This window comes from Loxodonta africana, chromosome 3 (genome assembly GCF_030014295.1).
Source record: "Loxodonta africana isolate mLoxAfr1 chromosome 3, mLoxAfr1.hap2, whole genome shotgun sequence".
Taxonomy (NCBI): Eukaryota; Metazoa; Chordata; class Mammalia; order Proboscidea; family Elephantidae; genus Loxodonta; species Loxodonta africana.
This window is the reverse complement of record NC_087344.1, coordinates 208,112,924-208,132,712: the sequence shown is the minus strand read 5'-3', so window position 1 is coordinate 208,132,712 and position 19,789 is coordinate 208,112,924. Positions and strand designations below refer to the sequence as shown.

At 38.8% G+C, this 19,789-nt stretch overlaps 1 protein-coding gene across 11 annotated transcripts in view; it reads left to right on the top strand.

Annotated features, from left to right (window-relative positions):
- PRRC2C (proline rich coiled-coil 2C) overlaps window positions 1-19,789 on the top strand; it is a 90,023-nt gene that overhangs the window by 41,667 nt on the left and 28,567 nt on the right. For all 11 annotated transcript variants that reach the window (XM_010594952.3, XM_010594954.3, XM_003414875.4 and 8 more), the window contains exons 12-18: window positions 5,231-5,855; window positions 8,835-9,004; window positions 9,417-9,684; window positions 10,597-10,807; window positions 11,581-13,827; window positions 15,430-15,638; window positions 19,217-19,371. In XM_010594952.3, the coding sequence (XP_010593254.2) occupies window positions 5,231-5,855; window positions 8,835-9,004; window positions 9,417-9,684; window positions 10,597-10,807; window positions 11,581-13,827; window positions 15,430-15,638; window positions 19,217-19,371 (3,885 nt within the window). The remainder of the gene's footprint in view (window positions 1-5,230; window positions 5,856-8,834; window positions 9,005-9,416; window positions 9,685-10,596; window positions 10,808-11,580; window positions 13,828-15,429; window positions 15,639-19,216; window positions 19,372-19,789) is intronic.

Below are 19,789 nucleotides of genomic sequence, written 5' to 3'. Positions count from 1 at the left end.
CCACCTTGTTGTGCTGGGCTCGGTCTGGTGGAGGCTATGTTAGTTGTGGTCCATTAATCCTTTGGACTAATCTTTCCTTTGAAGACACCACCTTACTTTGTTTTCTCTCTTATTTCACTTTCTACTCCTTCTGGACATCCTATACTGACTTGTTCCTGACCTTTGGGTGATGAGGGGCTCAGGGCTATGTTCTTTCGTTTATCTATACCCTGGGGGAATCTCTCAATCATTTATCTATATCCTGGGGGATCTCTCATGTGTGCTGATGGCACTCAAATTTATATTTTCAGCCCTAAGAGCTCTACCTTGACTTCAAGAGTCTTATATTCAGCAATCCATTCACCACGTCCACTTGGATATCTAATAAATTTCTCATATTTATTATGTCTAAAGGACATCACGCTTGGTAAAGTAAAGGATCAGCAAGAAAGAAGAAGACCTTCAATGAGATGGATTAACATGGTGGCTTCAACAGTGGGCTCAAACACAGCAATGATTGTGAGGATGGCACAGGACCGGGCTGTGTTTCCATTCTTTCGTATATAGGGTCGCTGTGAGTCAGAACTGACTCTGCTGCACCTAACAACAGCAACAAAACTGTAACAAATCCCTAGTCCTATACATACGTAGTTAGGCTTCTTGCTCTGTTCTCCCCATCTCAATTAATGGCATTATCATCCTTCTGTTTGCTCAGGCTGAAAACCTGGAAGTCACCCATAAGTCTCCCTTCTTTCTTACCCCACACCCAGCCTAGCCTGTCAGCAAATTATGTCAGCTCCACCTTCAGAGTATATTCCCACCCTTACTCCTTGCCACCACCATGTCATGTTTTCTTTGAGCTATTGCAGTAGGTTATTAAGTCTCGCTTCCCACTCCTGCTGCTTGCTCATCTGCCACCTCCATCCCAAATTCTCCTATAGTAGACCTGATCTTTCTAAAACTGTGTGTATTAGGGCGCTCATTCCTTGCTTGGATCATATTTGTGACCTTTAAGGTGTCGGTCAGCATTTCTGATCTCATCTACTGTTCTCCCTCCTTCTATGTCTAGCTACAGAGATTTTTTTGCTGTTCTTTTTTATTTCATCCTCAAAACTTTTTCCTTGGTGTTTCCTCTAATAGGAAGACCCTTGCCTGAGATCCTTCTTATGAGCAAGTTCCCTGCTCCTATATTACTACTTCAGTGGCCTACCACCATCATCTCCACCAGTTACTCTCCTCTTCACTGAACATGTTTATAGCGTTTCCACAAACTAAAGTTAAAATTGCTTGTTTGCTTATTTATTAGCTATCTTGTTCCTTGGTGAATTCTCTGCTCTTAAAATAACACTGGACACGAGAGGCACTCATTCTGAATAAATGTCTTTATGCACGATGTACGAGCTAAACTTTTAGAAAATTATAACTTAAAGCTAGTAATATTCCACATATTTTTCTAGTCAGTGGAAATTTGGTTGAGAATTAAAATACCTATAAATTCAATCTTGTGTTTCTGAGCCTTTTAAAAATATAAACGTGATTTTATCCTGATGTAGTTTAGAATTAAGTAGGTTGAAATTACCGGATTTTCTTTTTTTATTCATCTTTTCCAAGTACACTAAGATAGACAATGTTCTGGGCCATAAAATAAGCCTCAGTAAATTAAAAAAAACTTGAAATCAGACAATGTGTTCTCTGACCACAAGAGAATTAAATTAGAAATGATTAACAGAAAGATAAATTTTTTAAAAACTTACGTATATGGAATTTTCCGACATCAAACAAGAGACTGCAGAGGACATTAGAAAATGTTTTGTCCGCAAGGATAATGAAAATACAGTATCAAAAGCTTTGGTATACAGCTTAATGGGTGTTTAACCAAAAACAATCCAATGTCATCAAGTCGATTCCAACTCATAGTGACCCTATAGGACAGAGTTGAACTGCCTCACGGGGTTTCCAAGGTTATAAATCTTTACAGAAGCAGACTGACACATCTTTTGTCCATGGAGCGGCTGGTGGGTTTGAGCCACCAACCTTTTGGTTAGCGGCCAAGCTCTTAATCACTGAGCCACCAGGGCTCCTTAATCAGTGTTTAGAGGGAAGTTTATGGTTTAAATGATTTATTTAGAAACGAAATGTATAAAATCAGTAAGCTGAGCTTCTACCTTAAGAGGGTAAGCTTGTTTTTGAAAATTAATTCTAAGATAAGTAAAAGAAAGTAAATAATAAAGAAGGAAAATTGATGACTAGCAAACAGTGAGAAGAATTAAAGATACTAATAGCTGGATTTTTTTTTTTTTTTTTAAGATCAGCAATATAATTGACCGCTGGTATACTGATCAGGAATAAAAGAGAAGAAAGAAATTACCAAGATAGGAATGAAATGGGAACATCAGTACAGATGCTGCAGACATTAAAAGGATATTAAGGGAAAGACAGTATGATCATTTTAGCAGATTTAACAAAGCATTTGACAAACTCCAGTGCCAATTCATGATTAAAAACTCAACAAACTAGTAATTGGAGAGGACTTAATCAGATACAGACCATCCACAAAAAAAACCTGTAGCTAACATCAGACTTAATAGTGAAAGAGCAAAACACTAAGGTCAGGAACAAGGCAAGGATGGTCACTCTCACCATTTCTGTTTAATGTTGTCTTGGTGGTCCTAACGAAGGCAGTAAACAAAATAAATCAAAGCAATATAGATGAGAATGGAAGAAGCAGAAGTGTCTTTATTTGTAGACATAATCATGTATGTAGAAAATCCTAAATAAAAGTTACTAGAACTGATGAGTAAATTCGTAAGGCCGCAGGATAAAAAGTCAGTAAAAATATGTAGTTGTATTTGTATATACTGCCATCAAACAGATGGACAATGGATTTTTTTTAAATACCATTTAAAATAGCACCAAAAATTATCAATTATTTGGGAAGAATTTAACAAAATATGTGTAGGAACTTTTCGCAGAAAACTATAAAACAGTGATAAGAGAAATTAAAAGAAAGATCTAGTAAAGAGACATACGGTATTCAAGGTTTGACAGCTTCAATATTATTAAATGGCAGTTTTTTCCAAATTGATCTATAGGTTCAGTGCAACCCCCATCTAAATTTCCAGCCTTTTTTTGGGGGGGTGGGTAGAAATTGACAGACTCATACTGGAAAATTACCTGGAAACCAAAAGGATCTAGAGCAGCCAGAACAGTTTTGTAAAAGAAAATAATTTGAAGGAGGATCTATGCTGCCTGTTAAGAAGACTTACTCTAAAGCTACAGTAACCAAGACAGTATGGTGCTGGCCTAAGGACAGACATATGGACCAGTGGGTCAAAGTAGGGGAGCCCAGGTATATTATCTTCACGTATGTGGTCAATTGAGTTCCATTAAAGGTGACAAGGTAAATTGATGGGGCAGAGTTGGTCTTTTCAACAAATGGTGTTGGAAGAACATGATATTCATGGGGGGGGGAATGAACCTTGACCCTTATTACCTCACACCATACATGAAAATTAACTCAAAATGAATTACAAATCTAAATACGAAAACTAAAACATCTGGGAGAAAATCTTCACTTTCTTTGAGTAGACAAAGATTTCTTAGGACGCAAAAACATAAATAAGAAAAACTGATGAATTGGACTTTGAAAAACAGTCTAAGAAAATGACAAGATATGCCTCAGAAAAAAATATTTGTATCATATATACATGACAAAGGAAATATGATCCAGCAACAAAATCATGCCACTCCTTGGAAACCCTGTGGGGCAGTTTGCTCTGTCCTGTAGGGGCGCTGTGAGTTGGAATCCACTCAGTGGCACCTAACAACAACAACTTCTGGTAAACATACAAGACCCTCAGAACCATTAGACTGAACAGAAGAAGCCAGATACAGAAGAGACTCTAACTGTATGTAGCCACTTAGGAATATATAGGAGAAAGACAAAAGTACTATTTAGTGCTGGCAGCAGATCATTTATTTATTCCTTGGGGCCAGAGACGGGTCCTGAAGAGTGATGAAAATATCTTGACTGGGGTTGGTGGTTGCACAGGTATATCGTTTGTTCAAACTCATCAAGGTATACCCTTAAAATATGTGCATTATGTTTTATGTAAATTTTACTTCTATGAAGTTGTTTTCTAAAAAATGCCTACTCTGGGTTTACTGTGTAAATTAGGTGCTTTATAGTAAAGCCTGGTGTTTTCATTACACCCTTATTTTTTCTTCTGTAAAGATTCTGACTGGATTGTGTAACTTTTAAGATTTCTTCATTCTAAACTCTTGTGGCACAGTGGTTAAGTGCTTGGCTGTTAATGGAAAAGTCAGCAGTTTGAACCTACCAGCCTGCTCTGCGGGAGTAAGATGTGGCAATCTGCTTCCATAGAGATTTACAGCCTTGGAAACCCTATGGAGCAGTTCTGCTTTGTTCTGTAGGGTTGCTATGAGTCAAAATTGGATGGCAGTGGGTTTGGCTTTTTTCTTTCTTTCTTTTTTTAATAGCTTTTAAAATCAGCATGCTAAAGGAAAAAAAAAAATCAACTTATTTATGTTTTCAGTCCTTCACATGCTCTTTTCATCCTGCTTGCTTTTGTATAGTTGCTGGCAGTGGTTTTAGGCTTTGTGGTCAATCATTTTATAACACATTATTTTGAAAGTTAAATCATTGAAACGCAGCCTCTCAGGAGGTGACCCTCCCATGTGCCACCCTGGGTTCCATATAGATAGAACTGTCCTGTCCCACCCCAAGCTGTTTTCTGGGAATTTCTTCTCCTTTTTGATGTCTTCAGCAGCATTGTCTCCATCTTCTTCGCTCTGCTCTTTAGCCTGCTTTTTCCCATAGCTACCTCAGTCTTCCCAGGGCCCACGTGCTGCCATTTTGGGTCTTTGTGGCCTTTTCTCTGGCAGCTGTTGCTGAAGCACTTGTACTTTAGATTTTTTCTGAATTTTCTTTAAGTCTCTAAATTTAAATTGAGATTCATGTCGTGTCTGGTTTTACTTAACAAATACTGAGTAACCAGTAATGTTGGACACAATAAATAGGTATGTGCTCAGTAAATTGGATGTCTGGATTAATTATTCTGGTCTTAGTTTGGGGAATTATCTAGATTTCTGTTTTCCCCATGTTGTTATTTGTTTTCATCTTAAATGTGTTTTCCTGTTAGTACTTTTCTCTCCCTGTCTATGCCTTCGATTTCCAGTGTTGGTCAGAAATACAGAGGTGTCATGCTCATCTGTTATCTTACTGTTTCAGCATCCGCCTCCTCCAGAGCGACAGGCAGGGCCTGGAAGAGCAGGCCCTTTCCCCCCCAAGCAGCAAGTACCTGATGAAGATGAGATTTGGAAGCAAAGACGAAGGCAACAGTCAGAAGTTTCTGCAGCAGTGGAACGTGCCCGTAAACGGCGTGAGGAGGAGGAGCGAAGAATGGAAGAACAAAGGAAGGCAGCTTGTGCAGAGAAACTGAAACGATTAAATGAGAAGCTCGGCATTGTGGAAAAACAACCATCTCCAGAGGAAATTAGGGAAAGGGAGCGTGAGAAAGAACGGGAACGTGAGAAAGAACTTGAAAAAGAACAGGAACGGGAGAGAGAGAAGGAGAAGGAGAGAGAGAGGGAGAGGCAACAGGAAAAAGAGAAAGAACTAGAGAGGGAGCAGGAAAAACAAAGAGAAATGGAGAAAGAAAGAAAGCAAGAAAAAGAGAAAGAACTAGAACAGCAGCGGGAAAAGGAAAAAGAACTGCAGAAGACAAGAGAACAGGAGAAGGAGCGTGAGCTGGAGCAGAAGGAAAGGGAAAAAGCGGAGGAGAAAGTTGAACCCAAAGAACCTGCTTTAGAGCCTGTGATAGAAAAGCAAGCAAGCGAAAACAGCAGTACTAAAGGTACGGTGGGCTCGATCATTCTTCCGTGAGCTTTACAAAAAGTCCCACGTTACGGTGTGGGTGTTTGTGTATTGTGTGTATGTGTATGTTTTTAATGTATGTCATCTAAATTAACTTGATTGCTTTAAGATAGCATTTATAGTACGAAACATGATCATGAGACCCCCCCCCCCTTTATCTTATTTCATATTAAAGAAAAACAGGTGTTGCTAGGAGTAGTTCATTTGGTTTTGGAAAGGATGACAGTGGGTTTATTCAGCGAGGGGAAAAAACAGCTGAATAAGCATCGCTGGAATGTTTCCTAAAGTTGCTACAGGAGCTTCAATTCTATTTGTCCTGCGAAGTTGTATTGGCTTCCCCACTTTTTTCAGATTCTGAGACGTTTAACTAAATGAAATCTCATTGGTTCACGTGCATTAATACCCATAGAAATCTACTGAAAGAGAGCTTAATGGAAATGTTACATTGTCATAATTAAATAACCCCAACCATTTTGTAATTTCAGATTTATTTCTATATCAGTTTAAATATAGTAGAGCTGATATGTTTGGCAGATTCTGATTTCTGTGTAATTATGCTTTTTTAAAAAAGTTTTTTTCTAGATCTAATCAACATTTTCCTTCTTCAAGTTGGCTTATAGAGTAATTAATGGAATTAAAATATAGCATAAAACATTGCTACAAAACTCGTAGGAAAGTTTCAGTCTTAATGAACAAGTTGAGTTAAAACAATGATTTAAAATAGAAATAGTTAAATTTTAGTAAGTTTTCTGATATAGAAGTATGATTTTTCTGACCCTAAATGTCTTGCTCTTTCTAATAAGTCTCTGCTGCATTTTTTACATATTATAACCCTATTTAAGAATTTTTAATTTTTTCTTTGTACTCAGGGTTACTGTCCTAGTTATCTAGGCTGCTATAACAGAAATACCACAAGTGGATGGCTTTAACAAAGAGAAGTTTTTTCTATCACAGTCTAGTAGGCTAGAAGTCCGAATTCAGGGCACCAGCTCCAGTGGAGGGCTTTCCTTCTTTGTCAGCTCTAGAGGATGGTCCTTGTCATCAGTCTTCCCCTGGCTTGGGAGCATCTCAGCACAAGAACCTCCGGTCACGCGCCTCTGCTCAAGACTCTAAATGCTTTCTTGGTGTTAGGAGGTCCCTCCGTCTCTGCTGGCTTCTTTTCTTTTGTATCTCGAAAAGAGATTGACTCAAGATACAACCTAATCCTGTAGATTGTGTCCTGCCTCTTAAATTTAACTGCCTCTAATCCTGCCTCATTAACATCACAGAGGCAGGATTTACAACACCTAGGAAAATCAAATCAGGTGACAAAATGGTGGACATTCACAATACCGGAAATCATGGCTTAGCCAAGTTGACACACATTTTTGGGGGAACACAATCCATAACAGTTACCTTCAAACTTGACTTTTAGTGTAACTATGAAAAACAGTATTTTATCTCAACTTTTTCTTAGTGAGATAAGGTCATGTGAATCATTTGTTTAGAGATTTGATAATTTATCAGATTTCATAAATTTTCTTCATATTAATCAGACTAGAGATACCTTGATTCTAATATTCAGCTTTTATTTTATGTCAAACATTTAACAAGATTGCTCAAAACGCCAATAAAAGTCAAATTGTCACAACAGAAATAAAAAAAAAAAACACTCGTGTACATAATATTAATAAACGCTAAGAGAGGTCAAGCTTAAGGAATCTGGTTAACCAACAGTTAACGAGAAAAGACTGTGAATTAGAAATAAGGACATTTATATTTTAGTCCTTGTTCTGCCACTGAGTAGATGTGTTCACCTTGTGTAAGTTAAATTTTCAGTAGTGGCTATACCAAAAACCAAACCCCGTGCCATCGAGTCGATTCCAACTCATAGCGACCCTATAGAACAGAGTAGAGCTGCCCCATAGAGTTTCCAGGTTGCGCCTTGCGGATTCGAACTGCCAACCCTTTGGTTAGCAGCCGTAGCACTTAACCACTACACCACCAGGGTTTCTGTGTAAATTACTGTTTTCTTTTTAATAATCCTTCTTTAGTGTTGGTTTCATTTTCATCCAGAGTTTATGTGTTTTCCTGTGGTAATTTAGCTGAATTTATCAGTGAGATATACCCATTTGATTTTAAGTGTTATGCCTACTTGGCTCTTTTTTTCCCTCCAATATTTTGTTTTTCCCCTTTTACAACATTTTTAATATTGAATGTAATGCAGACTTGAAAAGTGTAATTTATGATTCTTTACAGCATGACTTCTACATTGACAAGTAAACTCTTTTTGTAAGCTCAGCTTTGTAATTGTGACAAATTGCATACTCTAGAACAATATGACTCACATTTTCCTCAGAATGAAACGTCTTTTATCTTTTCTTTGAATATGTGTGTGGTTCTCATTCTGATGTAGCATAATTGACACCCCTTATATAGAATAATTATTTAAGATAGCGGGCGGTCACTCTGCTTTATTCAGACTTAAACTCATTATTGTTAGTTTTCTTTGTAGATAACATAGACCCTCGATCCTGAGAAGACAACAGAAACTAATGTACCCTATTTTAAGTATCTATAGATCATTTGTTTTCACAGAGGTCATAGGGAACCACAGGTAAATATTGACAGTTGTGTTGATATTTATTGAAATAAATGGAAAATAGGTGAAGTTTGGTGTGTTTTATTAGCACAAAATAATCAAATTCAGATTTTTGTATGGCGAGTGAGACATTTGGGCCTGTGGTCTTTATCTTAAGAACCCAACACTGAGGAAATGTAAGGTTTTGGTAATCAAATGTTGCTTCCTGGATGGCTACCAGTATATGAATACAAAACAGTATACTGGAGTATTGAGGCCACCGTCTTCCTCATTAATTTTTATTACACCTCAATCTAATCATTCCATTCTGCTGCAAAAGCTGCGTGTTTTATAAGTGTCATGGATGAAGACAGTTATCTTTCACCTTTTTTTGGGCAGAGGAGGAGCCAGTTTTCACCAGACAAGACAGCAGTCGCAGTGAAAAAGAGACCACACAAGTGGCTCATGAAACAGAACCAGAGTCAGGGGCTCAGCCTCGGCCTGCTGTGTTATCTGGCTACTTCAAACAGTTTCAGAAGTCTTTACCACCACGGTTCCAGCGGCAGCAGGTGAGGCTAAAAGTATTTTATTATGTATATGTTACTGGAAAGGTTTATTCTTCATAGTTTGAGAAATTAATTTGACATAAAACCGAAAGTATCCAAAGCACAGAAATTTGCTCTGAAATTTTTTTCTATTTTAATAAAACTTTGTCATTACAGATTTTACCTTGACCTTCTGTGTCATCCCTCTTCCCCTGCCTCGTTTCTAGAGGCCGTTTTCCTAGGCAGTGGTCGTACAGCATAATGAGTGAATGGTTAGTTGCTTACATCAGGTATGGGCAGAATGTTATGGCTCATCCTTTGCTCTTCGTTGTCTTTTTCTCCCAAGGATTCAGAACACCTGTTCTGTGATGTGATGTGATGTGTTAACTCATCCTGTGGAAGTAAAATCTCAAGATGTGGGGTCGTTCTTTTCCAGGAGCAGATGAAGCAGCAGCAGTGGCAGCAGCAGCAGCAGCAGCAGCAGCAGCAGCAGCAAGGCGTGCTTCCACAGTCCGTGTCTTCGCAGCCATCTGGTGGTGCTGTCCCTCCGCCGCCGCACAGGCCTCTGTACCAGCCCATGCAGCCTCACCCTCAGCATTTGGCTTCTATGGGTTTTGATCCACGGTGGCTCATGATGCAGTCGTATATGGATCCTCGCATGATGTCAGGAAGACCTGCTATGGATATTCCACCCATTCATCCTGGTTAGTTGAAATTGACATTGTCACATGGCTCACAGTTTGGCAAGGTCAGAGTGTTTTGTTATTTTCCCATTTTTAGCCTTAATTCCTTTGAGGGTATAGTCTACTGAAAACCTATATTTGAGCTCTAGATTTTTAATCATAAAACTATGTAACTTTCTTTCAACACAGTAGTTAAAATGCCGAACACTTGTACCAGCTTTGTGGTAAAACCAAAATATTAGTACTTTTCTGTTTCATAAATATTATTTAAAAAATTCCAGACTGAAATTGTTCACTGTTTTATTAGTAACATCATTATTGGCTACATTACTTTTGTCCCTTTGAGTATTTCAGCACTTAAATTTTGTCCACATTTCCCAGCCTTCTCGTTTTCTCCACTATTTACCAGCCTACCATTTGAATTTCCTTAGAGGTTTTTATACAAATGAACTAGCAATCTTTTATGGAATCCATCAGAGTAAATCCGGATAATCAGTTACCAGAATGTATGCAGGAAAATTTAAGAGTGATAAAAAGCTGGTCAAGAATCAAATCTTCATTTTAAAGTTTACACTGAAGTTTTAAGTAGCATAATTTATAGACTCTTGATCAGCTAATTAAACTAGATTAAAGGAATCTGCTATAGGAATATTTTCCCTGAAATTTGTCAGTGTTGGTATCATCCTCAGGTTACTTGTATTAACATGCATAGGGTCAAGATGCCTGGAGTTTCCACTGATGTTTTGTTAAGTCAATCAGTTTTGCTCAGGGGAAATATATATATATATTCACATCCAGACCATATGTTGAGTATAGAAAATTCCAAATAGCAATTAGTAATAATTGCTAATTAATAGATTCTGCATCTGCATGAATTTATTACTGTCATTTTTTATAATTCTCTTTTCATCTTTTTCTGAACTTTCATTAAAGGAATGATTCCTCCTAAGCCATTAATGAGAAGAGACCAGATGGAAGGCTCACCAAACAGTTCGGAGTCATTCGAGCATATAGCTCGACCTGCCAGAGACCATGCCATTTCCCTGTCTGAGCCTCGTATGATGTGGGGGTCGGATCCCTACCCTCATGTAGAGCCTCAGCAGGCAACTACTCCCAAGATAACAGAAGAGCCGGAGGACGGGAGGTAATAGGTTATTAGAATTATTAACAGACAAATAGAATGATGAAAAGAAAGCTGTGTAATACCTTTGAAGGTCCTTCGGATTTAGGACTGAACCATAAAAAAATAGCCTGATTTTATTCTATTTAGTGAGCTTTGTTTCATTTTTTGATGTATTTTCTTTTTTCTTGCATTTCTGGATTCATTAGGGCATTTTGTAACCTAGTTATGTACAGTGAACTAAGTGCTGAAATTCAGTGCTCAGTATTAAAACTTGACAGAGTTTTACTGTAGATTAGATGTGACGAAATTTAAATGTGTCTGACATGCTTATTGTGCAGTCTGGCTCAAGTGTGGATGTAATTCTTCCACTGGTGAGAAATAGTAGACATTTAACTATCAGTATCTTTGGGAAATTTTCTAAGACCAAGATAAGAAGAAACCCTAATTTACAAAGATTTTGCAGCGGCAGACAATTAGTAATCTCTCATAATTTACAGCCATAGCTTTAGAACATCTGCCCTTTCAAGGGCTCATTTGTGATAAAATTTTATAATCATTTCTAATTAATTGGAACAGATAAGAGTTGCCATAGCATACCCTTTCATTCTAGGCAGAAATTTATTTTCTTGATGGGTTAGAAATTCACCTCAGCATAGTCTAAACTTTTTATAGATGGATAAAAATGCTCTTTATGATTAGGATTCATCATTTCATGTTTTGAAGTTAGGTTGTTTTACTGTACGTGGGAAAGGTTGTGCTTTGTCAGTTATATTTTTTAATTCTCTTCATCACAGGCCTGAAGCCCCCATGGACCAGGAACAGATCGCTGCTGCTTATCCTGTAGAACACAGTCAGTTGGAGTCTCATCCAAAAGCCGACTTTCTCAGAGAAACGTGTGAGACAGAAGTACAGAAGTTTCTAAGCAGATCTGTGGAGGACATTAGACCTCACCATAGTGACACCAACAGTCTGCCTGCTTGTTTTGAAGTATCTGATCAAAAGACCGTATCCACTCCTCAAGAAGAGCGGATTTCTGCTGGAGAAAGTCAGCCTGTTCGGAAAAGAAGTGTTTCCCATGGATCTAACCATACTCAAAAATCAGAGGAACAAAGAAATGAGCCATCTGCAAGCATTCCTAAAGTAACCAGTAGATGCATTGATTCAAAAGAACCAGCAGAAAGACCAGAGGAAAAACCAAAGAAGGATGGCTTCGTACGATCTTCTGAAGGACCAAAACCTGAAAAACTTTATAAATCTAAGTCTGAAACTCGTTGGGGCCCAAGGCCAAGCTCCAACAGACGGGAAGATGGTAACGACAGGCCTGTGAGAAGATCAGGTCCCATTAAAAAACCTATACTTAGAGATATGAAAGAGGAACGGGAGCAGAGGAAGGAAAAAGAAGGAGAAAAGGTCACAGAAAAAGTTGTAAAGCCTGAAAAGACAGAAAAGAAAGATGCTCTTCCTTCACCCCCACCACCCTCAGCCCCGACCCAGCCACAGTCAGCTCCACCACCACCTCCACCAGAAGTAGAGAAACCTCCTTCAATAGAGACTTCAACTGTGGCTCAAAAGCCATCTCAAGATACTGAGAAGCCCTTGGAACCTCTGAATAGTGTTCAAGTAGAGCCTACAGTTAAACCTGTAAACCAGCAAACCGCCTCAGCACCAACAGTCAAGGAAGAGAAACCGCCTGAGAAGGTCATCACCAAAGACATTGTCATAGAAAGGCCTCGACCAGATTCAAGACCGGCACTCAAAAAAGAATCAACTTTACAAACCCCTAGGACCTATTGGAAAGAAGCTAGAGACAGAGATTGGTTTCCAGATCAAGGATACAGAGGTCGAGGCCGAGGTGAATATTACTCCAGAGGTCGAAGCTATAGGGGCTCTTATGGAGGGCGAGGCCGGGGTGGTAGAGGGCACCCTCGAGATTATCCTCAGTATAGAGACGCTAAGCCAAGAACAGAGCACATGCCCTCAGGGCCTCTCAGACAGCGAGAAGAAAGCGAAACCCGAAGTGAGAGCTCCGATTTTGAAGTTGTCCCTAAAAGAAGAAGACAGCGAGGTTCAGAGACTGACACAGACAGTGAAGTTCATGAAAGTGCCAGTGACAAGGATAGTTTAAGCAAAGGTAAACTCCCCAAAAGAGAAGAACGATCTGAAAACAAAAAGCCTGTAAAGCCTCAGTTTTCTTTCAAGCCTGAAAACCATGTCCGAATAGATAATAGACCACTTGAAAAACCCTATATGAGGGATGATGACAGACCTAAACCAGGCTTCCTTCCTAAAGGAGAGCCAACAAGGCGAGGCAGAGGGGGAACGTTCAGACGTGGTGGCAGGGATCCTGGAGGTCGCCCCTCACGCCCCTCCACCTTACGAAGGCCTGCTTATCGGGACAATCAGTGGAACCCGAGGCAGGCAGAAGCTCCTAAACCAGAAGATGGAGAGCTGCCCAGAAGACATGAGCAGTTTATTCCTATACCAGCTGATAAACGACCTCCAAAATTTGAGCGAAAATTTGACCCAGCTAGAGAGAGGCCCCGAAGGCAACGCCCTACCCGACCACCAAGGCAAGATAAGCCGCCTCGGTTTAGACGACTAAGAGAGAGGGAGGCTGCCTCTAAAACAAGCGAGGTGACAGTGGCCACAAATGGCACAGTTAACAATGTGGTCCAAGAAGCAGTCAGTACTGCTGGGGATGTTTCTGGGAATAAGACACCAGACTTATCTAATCAGAACTCCTCAGATCAGGCAAATGAAGAATGGGAAACGGCTTCTGAAAGCAGCGATTTCAATGAGAGGCGAGAGAGGGATGAAAAAAAAAATGCTGATTTGAACGCACAAACAGTTGTAAAGACCGGAGAGAATGTTTTACCTCCCAAGAGGGAAATAGCAAAGAGAAGTTTTTCCAGTCAGAGACCTGGGGTGGATCGCCAGAATCGGCGCGGCAGCAACAACGGCCCACCCAGATCAGGAAGGAATTTCTCAGGTCCCAGGAGTGAAAGAAGGAGTGGCCCCCCGTCAAAAAGCGGGAGGAGAGGGTGAGTGTTTTGCTTTAGATGTAACTACTTTTGTCCCTCTGAAGAACCTAAAGGTCATTTTCTAGGTTGAACTATGCAGACTGGTGGAACGTTGAGACCACGGCCTTCAGACACCCTTCAAACCTGGAACTGAACCCACTTCCAGAGATCTCCTTCCAGCAGGTCAACAGACAGGCCCATAGAGTGCACAGCACCGTCCACGAAGAACGTGCTCCTCAGAACGGTCAACCACACAAGGCTAAAAGGGCAGCACTTGCCCCCAAACAAAGTGCAGAAGGCAGGAAGGGTCAGGAGAGATGGGCGAATGGAAACGGGAAACCCAGGGCTGTCGTATTGAGGGCATTGCCACTAATGTGTATAAATTGTTGAATGAGAAACTAATTTGCTCCGTAAACTTTTACCCAGACCACAATAAAAACATTAAAAAAAAACAAACAAACAAACAATGTGAAGATTATTGAATTGATATTTGTGAGGTACTTAGTATCTGGCATATAGAAAACAACTTTTGGGGAGTGCCCTATTTTTTGACCAAATTCTCAGGTTGCAGCCTAGCTGATGAGAAATTTCTTTGGACAGTATTCTGTTACTCTGAGTTCCTTAGTTGTGTATACCTAGCATTTCAGATTACTAGACTGGTAAGGGAACATATTTTTGCTTTCCAGATAATTTTTTTTAAGTCCCAGGGAGATATTGTGTCCATGTGTGTTTCTTGAGTACCTGCTTCACTGAATTTGAACCTCCCTTCTTTAAAGGTCCAGGAGAATCAGTGTAACAAAAGTACTAGAGCAAATAGTTCATATAATGGAATTATTAGAATTGCAAGTAATAACACTTAGGGGAAATTTTGATCTGATATTTGTGCCGTGTAGATAGCAACAACTTTGAACCTGCAGAAATAGGAGGCTGGTTGTAGTTAAAATGAATGTTTTGTGAGACTCCCACCTAGAAGAAATCAATTCGTTCTTCTTCACATATTTGAGGCCATGCTCTGTGTCAGATATTTTGTAAGCTTTTATCTTGAGTGATATTATAGGCTAATATGAATTAATAAACTTCAGAAGAGAATATTGTTCACAACAAACTGTAAGAATACATTTGATTTATGAAGCGAGTTATTTCCATATCAGTTTTTTATATGTTTACATTAACATATAAATTTGAACCTTTTAAAAATATATACACGTAAACATGGAATGCTTTTTATAGATGTTATTTTCATATGCTGCCTATGTGTGAGGAAGATCTAGTTGTGAATACGTTAGCTTGTATCACAAAAATTTTCTACTCTAACCAGTGTTAATTAGCTCATCTGTGACTTGATGGACAAATAAACAATAGGAAGCTTTGGGGCATAATCAGAGATCTAGGAATTTATTGTAAAGAACTCTAGGGAGCTAGCCCATCTCCATGTCTTTAGAGGCTCAGTTTTAGTGAGGTTGTACTCAACAAAAGTCTCAAAGCCTTGTTGGTATTTAAGTTTGGGCCTTCTAACTCAGTACTGTTTCTTCTTAGATTGAACGTTAGAAACTATTAGTAAGAACTTTTTTTCTTTTGTTTGGGTATGTGGTGGTAATAATAGTTCAAATTGTTATTCTGTAGACCGTTTGATGACCAGTCTGCAGGTACAGCTGGCGTTGACCCCATCAATGGTGGCTCTACACACCACCAAGAAGGAGCACCTAATGGTACAGGACAAAAGAACTCCAAAGATTCTACTGGGAAAAAAAGAGAAGACCCCAAACCAGGTCCTAAAAAACCCAAAGAGAAAGTAGATGCTCTCTCGCAGTTTGATCTCAACAATTATGCAAGTATGTCTTAAACTCCTTTCATTTACTTATTTTAACATCTGAAGTAGGTGCTATAAATAAGAGTTACCTAGTCACCAAGAAGAGGGTAGGGGTGGTTCGGTGATAGAGTTCTTGCCTTCGGTGCCAGAAGCATGGGTTCAGTTCCTGGTCCGTGCACCTCATGCATAGCTTGCATTTTGCTGCGGTGCTGAACAGGTTTCAGCAGAGCTTCCAGACTAAGACAGACTAGGAAGAAAGTCTCGGCGATCTACTAATGAAAATCAGCCCTGTAGATCACAACAGTCAGAGTCATAGCTGATCTTGAGGTCGATACAGAACCAGACAGTGGTTGGCCTCATTGCGCATGGGGTTGCCGTGGGTCGTGGGTCGATGTGATGGCAGCTAACAAGTCATCAGAGAAGGACGGAGCTGGGTCTTCAAGGTGGAGATGGAGGCAGTTTATGAATCACTGACTTATTGAACTAAAATAATACCAGCTCTCAGCATACTATTGAATGCTTGCTAAAGTTTTTTTGTTAAAGATAACCCACAGGGTTTCACTGTGCTTTAAAAAGGAGAAGATTAAGTAACCACCCTACCTTTCCAAATAGGTGTGGGAAAACACAGGAAGCAAAATGAAAATAATTGTATATAGGGTGTGTCTTAAAAGATAAAAAGGAATGTTCAATCCAGTGAGTTAGATAACCTTTATAAAATTGATATTTAAGATATAGTAAATAGAGAATAAATAGTAGAACACAGTGTTGTTGTAGATAAATACTTTATAAAAGCCATGAAGTGATAGGGTATCAACTGTGAATTATGACATAGGTGATAAGAAAATGCTGCGCAAGGAAGTTAACAAGGCATATCTGTGGAAAGAAATTATACTTATAAAAATGTACTGCTTGCCATTCAATGAGATAATAAGACTCAAGTTGGAAATACTGAATAAAATTGTGAGAGATTTACTAAGACCAGATAGTAGCAATGGGAAACTTAGGTTAAATGCTGAAATTCCAATACTGCAGGTATAGATGAAGTTTTCCTCCCCTCTAAAATGGGTAGGACATACACATCTTAAACCCTGATTTGGGCTCTGGCCCTGAATAGTTCTCATTTCTGGAACATTGATTCTCAAAAATGTGGTCCCCAGACCATCAGCATCATCTGGAAATTCGTGAGAAATGTAAATTTTGGGACCCCCACCCCAGACCTAAGTGAATCAGAAACTGGGAGGGGAGGCAGCCGCAGTCTGTTGTTTTAACACGTCCTCTAGGTGATTCCAGTGCAGGCGAACGTTTGAGAACTACTATTCTGGGCTGCGATTTTAGAACTTATATGGAAAAGAAATAAGCTGAGCTTGATGGTATGTTTAAGAATTTCAGCTGGATTATTTAGAGCAGTGGTTCTCAATAGGGGTGATTTCCCCCCCCCCCCGCCCCCCAGAGGAACTTTTGGTAGTGTCTGGAGACATTTTTGGTTGTCACGTCCTGGAGGTGGGGAGAGGGAGTACTACTGACATCTAGTTGGTAGAGGCCAGGGATGCTTCTAAAGGTCCTGCAGTGCACAAGACAACCAGCCCAAAATGTCAGTAGTGCCGAATTTAGGGAATGCAATTGGAGTAAATCCACAGGAAGCTTGGATGCTAACCTTATCATAGGCCACAAGAGAGGGGAGAATGACCTTCATCTAAACACCATATATTTGGAAAATGACAAGTGAAAGTTACAAAGAGGTCCACAAAAATGGCACATTTGTCTTCCCAAATATTTGTCTACCAATTTTCCTTCTTCCAAAGAACTTTGGTAGTAGGAATATTCCGAAGTATTATATTATTGGATTAAGAGAGAATATAAAAAGCTAAGGGCGCTAGGTATTTCCAAGTGGACGATGGAAGTTGAGCTGTTCGTTTTAACTCATTAAAAGTATCTTTAAGAGTCATCTTTAGGTTGTTTTCTTAACAACATTGGTTGAGTAATAACTCTTTAACGTGAAATGTTACAAAGTACCACGCGAGAACAGGGTATTGAAAACAGAAGAAAATATTGCTCAGATTTTCACAAATACTGTATGTGGGTTGGATAACTAACTCTTCCAAAGATTCTAAAGGAGCTTCTTGGAAGGAAGTTAAAATGAAGTATGGTGGCAGGGCTGTGAAAATAAGCTTTAAAAAATACACTTTTTAGTCTAAGTGAAAAACTGAGATGAATTTAGAATTATGAACAAAGAGGTTTCTTCACCTGAAATGGAGTGCGTAACATCCTTTGAAATGTTTGGCTAAGGCTTTTCATCAAATGAGCATATACTCCATTTTACAGAGTTAGTAATTTCTGAATTTAAAACACGGAAGTGTCTTAAATAAATGAGAAGCAGTTGGGTTTTTTCCCTTTAAAATCAAGTTTTTATTTTAAAAAAACAGAATAGCAATAATAAGTTTTTAAAGAATGAGAACCAGTCTTAGTATTTATTTCCACTCTGTCTTTACGTAAATGCAAATTTTTAGCTATTTAAAAAATTTTTTGTTTACAGATTGATTTTTCCCTATGTACTCCTCCCTGGTCATAGTCTTTTGGCATTCTCAAAAGTTTACACCATCCCAAATTGTATATTTGTCATTCCCAAGCAAATAGTTATTTTTACTGTGTATGTTTGTTCCCTAATTAAAATGTATATTGTTTACAAAATTAAAATAACAATTTATTTGAATTGCCTCATCCTTTTCTTGATTTATTTTTATTGTCCTCATGTTATATCCAAAAACTACATTCCTTCAACAAATTTCTTTTTCCTTGAAATAATATTTAACAGATCTAGATTTTTTTATGCTCATTGGAATACATAATTTCTAACAAGATAACTAAAATGATGGTTAGTTGGACAGTAAGTTGGAAATATATCTTGTTATTTATCTGCTGGATGATTCTGATGTATGTACATTATATTGCTTGCATTTACGTGGCGCTTTGACTTGCCTATCTTTTTTTTTTTTTAACACCTTCACATTGTAGACAAGGGTCTGTAGAGGCATTAGGAGTCACAAGACCAACTAGTCTGACCACCTCCTCACCTAATGGCCTTTAACAAATCAGCCTCTCTGCACTTATTTCATTCAAAAAAGGGAACTAATAGTAATACGCACTCCCTAGAATGATGAGACACAGAAGAGGTAAGGCAGCCGTGTATGTGAAGCCCTGCGCAGATCCGAGCGGACACAGAGAGGAGAAGTTACGTACTTTGACTAAGGTCACAGGATAGTTCTGATTTTTAGGCGTTGTCCCTGTATTGCTTAAGACAGAAAAGGTAGGTCAGTAGAACTGTATATCATCCAAAGGAAATAGTTTTAGGCCTTTTATTTTGGACGTTGTTTCTGAAATCTTTTCAAATTTTGATCCTTAGGTCATTTTAATGAGTGGCTGTCTTATGGGATGGGAAATGGGAGATAACTTATACTGTGAATTATCTTTGAGTTGTCCTTTTTTTTTCCTTCCTTCCTTTTTTTTTTTTAAATACCATTAGACTAAACAGTGCATTTAAACATTGAACCCTTCGATTGAAAAACACAAAAATACCATTTTGGATCTTTTTGATACCCACAGGTGTTGTTATAATCGATGACCACCCTGAAGTAACAGTAGTGGAAGATCCCCAGTCAAACTTGAATGATGATGGTTTTACGGAAGTGGTATCCAAAAAACAGCAAAAACGTTTACAGGATGAAGAACGCCGCAAGAAGGAAGAACAGATCATACAGGTTTAAAACTTGTTTCAGTTTGTTGCTAATTATTTAGGTTGTTGCCCAGTGTGTACTAGCAAGTGATCAGCTTTTCCGTCTACCTATAAAGTCAATGCTGCTTCTGTTATTCAAGTGTTGAGAGTAACTTGATTTTCACAACTTTGAACTGTTCTGAACCAGGTGAGGTAAAATTTAAATACAGTGTAATCACTATAGGTCACCACTTGCCTTAGAGCAGATCATCTTTAATTTGAGAACATATTTTCTGTTTTAGTACTGGGTATCTTATTTGCCTGTCTGCTTCGTGACAGAGTTACCGAGGTAATTTAAAATTATCTTAGAAATCTAATGAACACAACCACCATGATCCAATAGATTGCAGATTTTTGGACTATAAAAGTTTTGATTGTAATCTAAATTAGTTTATTTAAATACA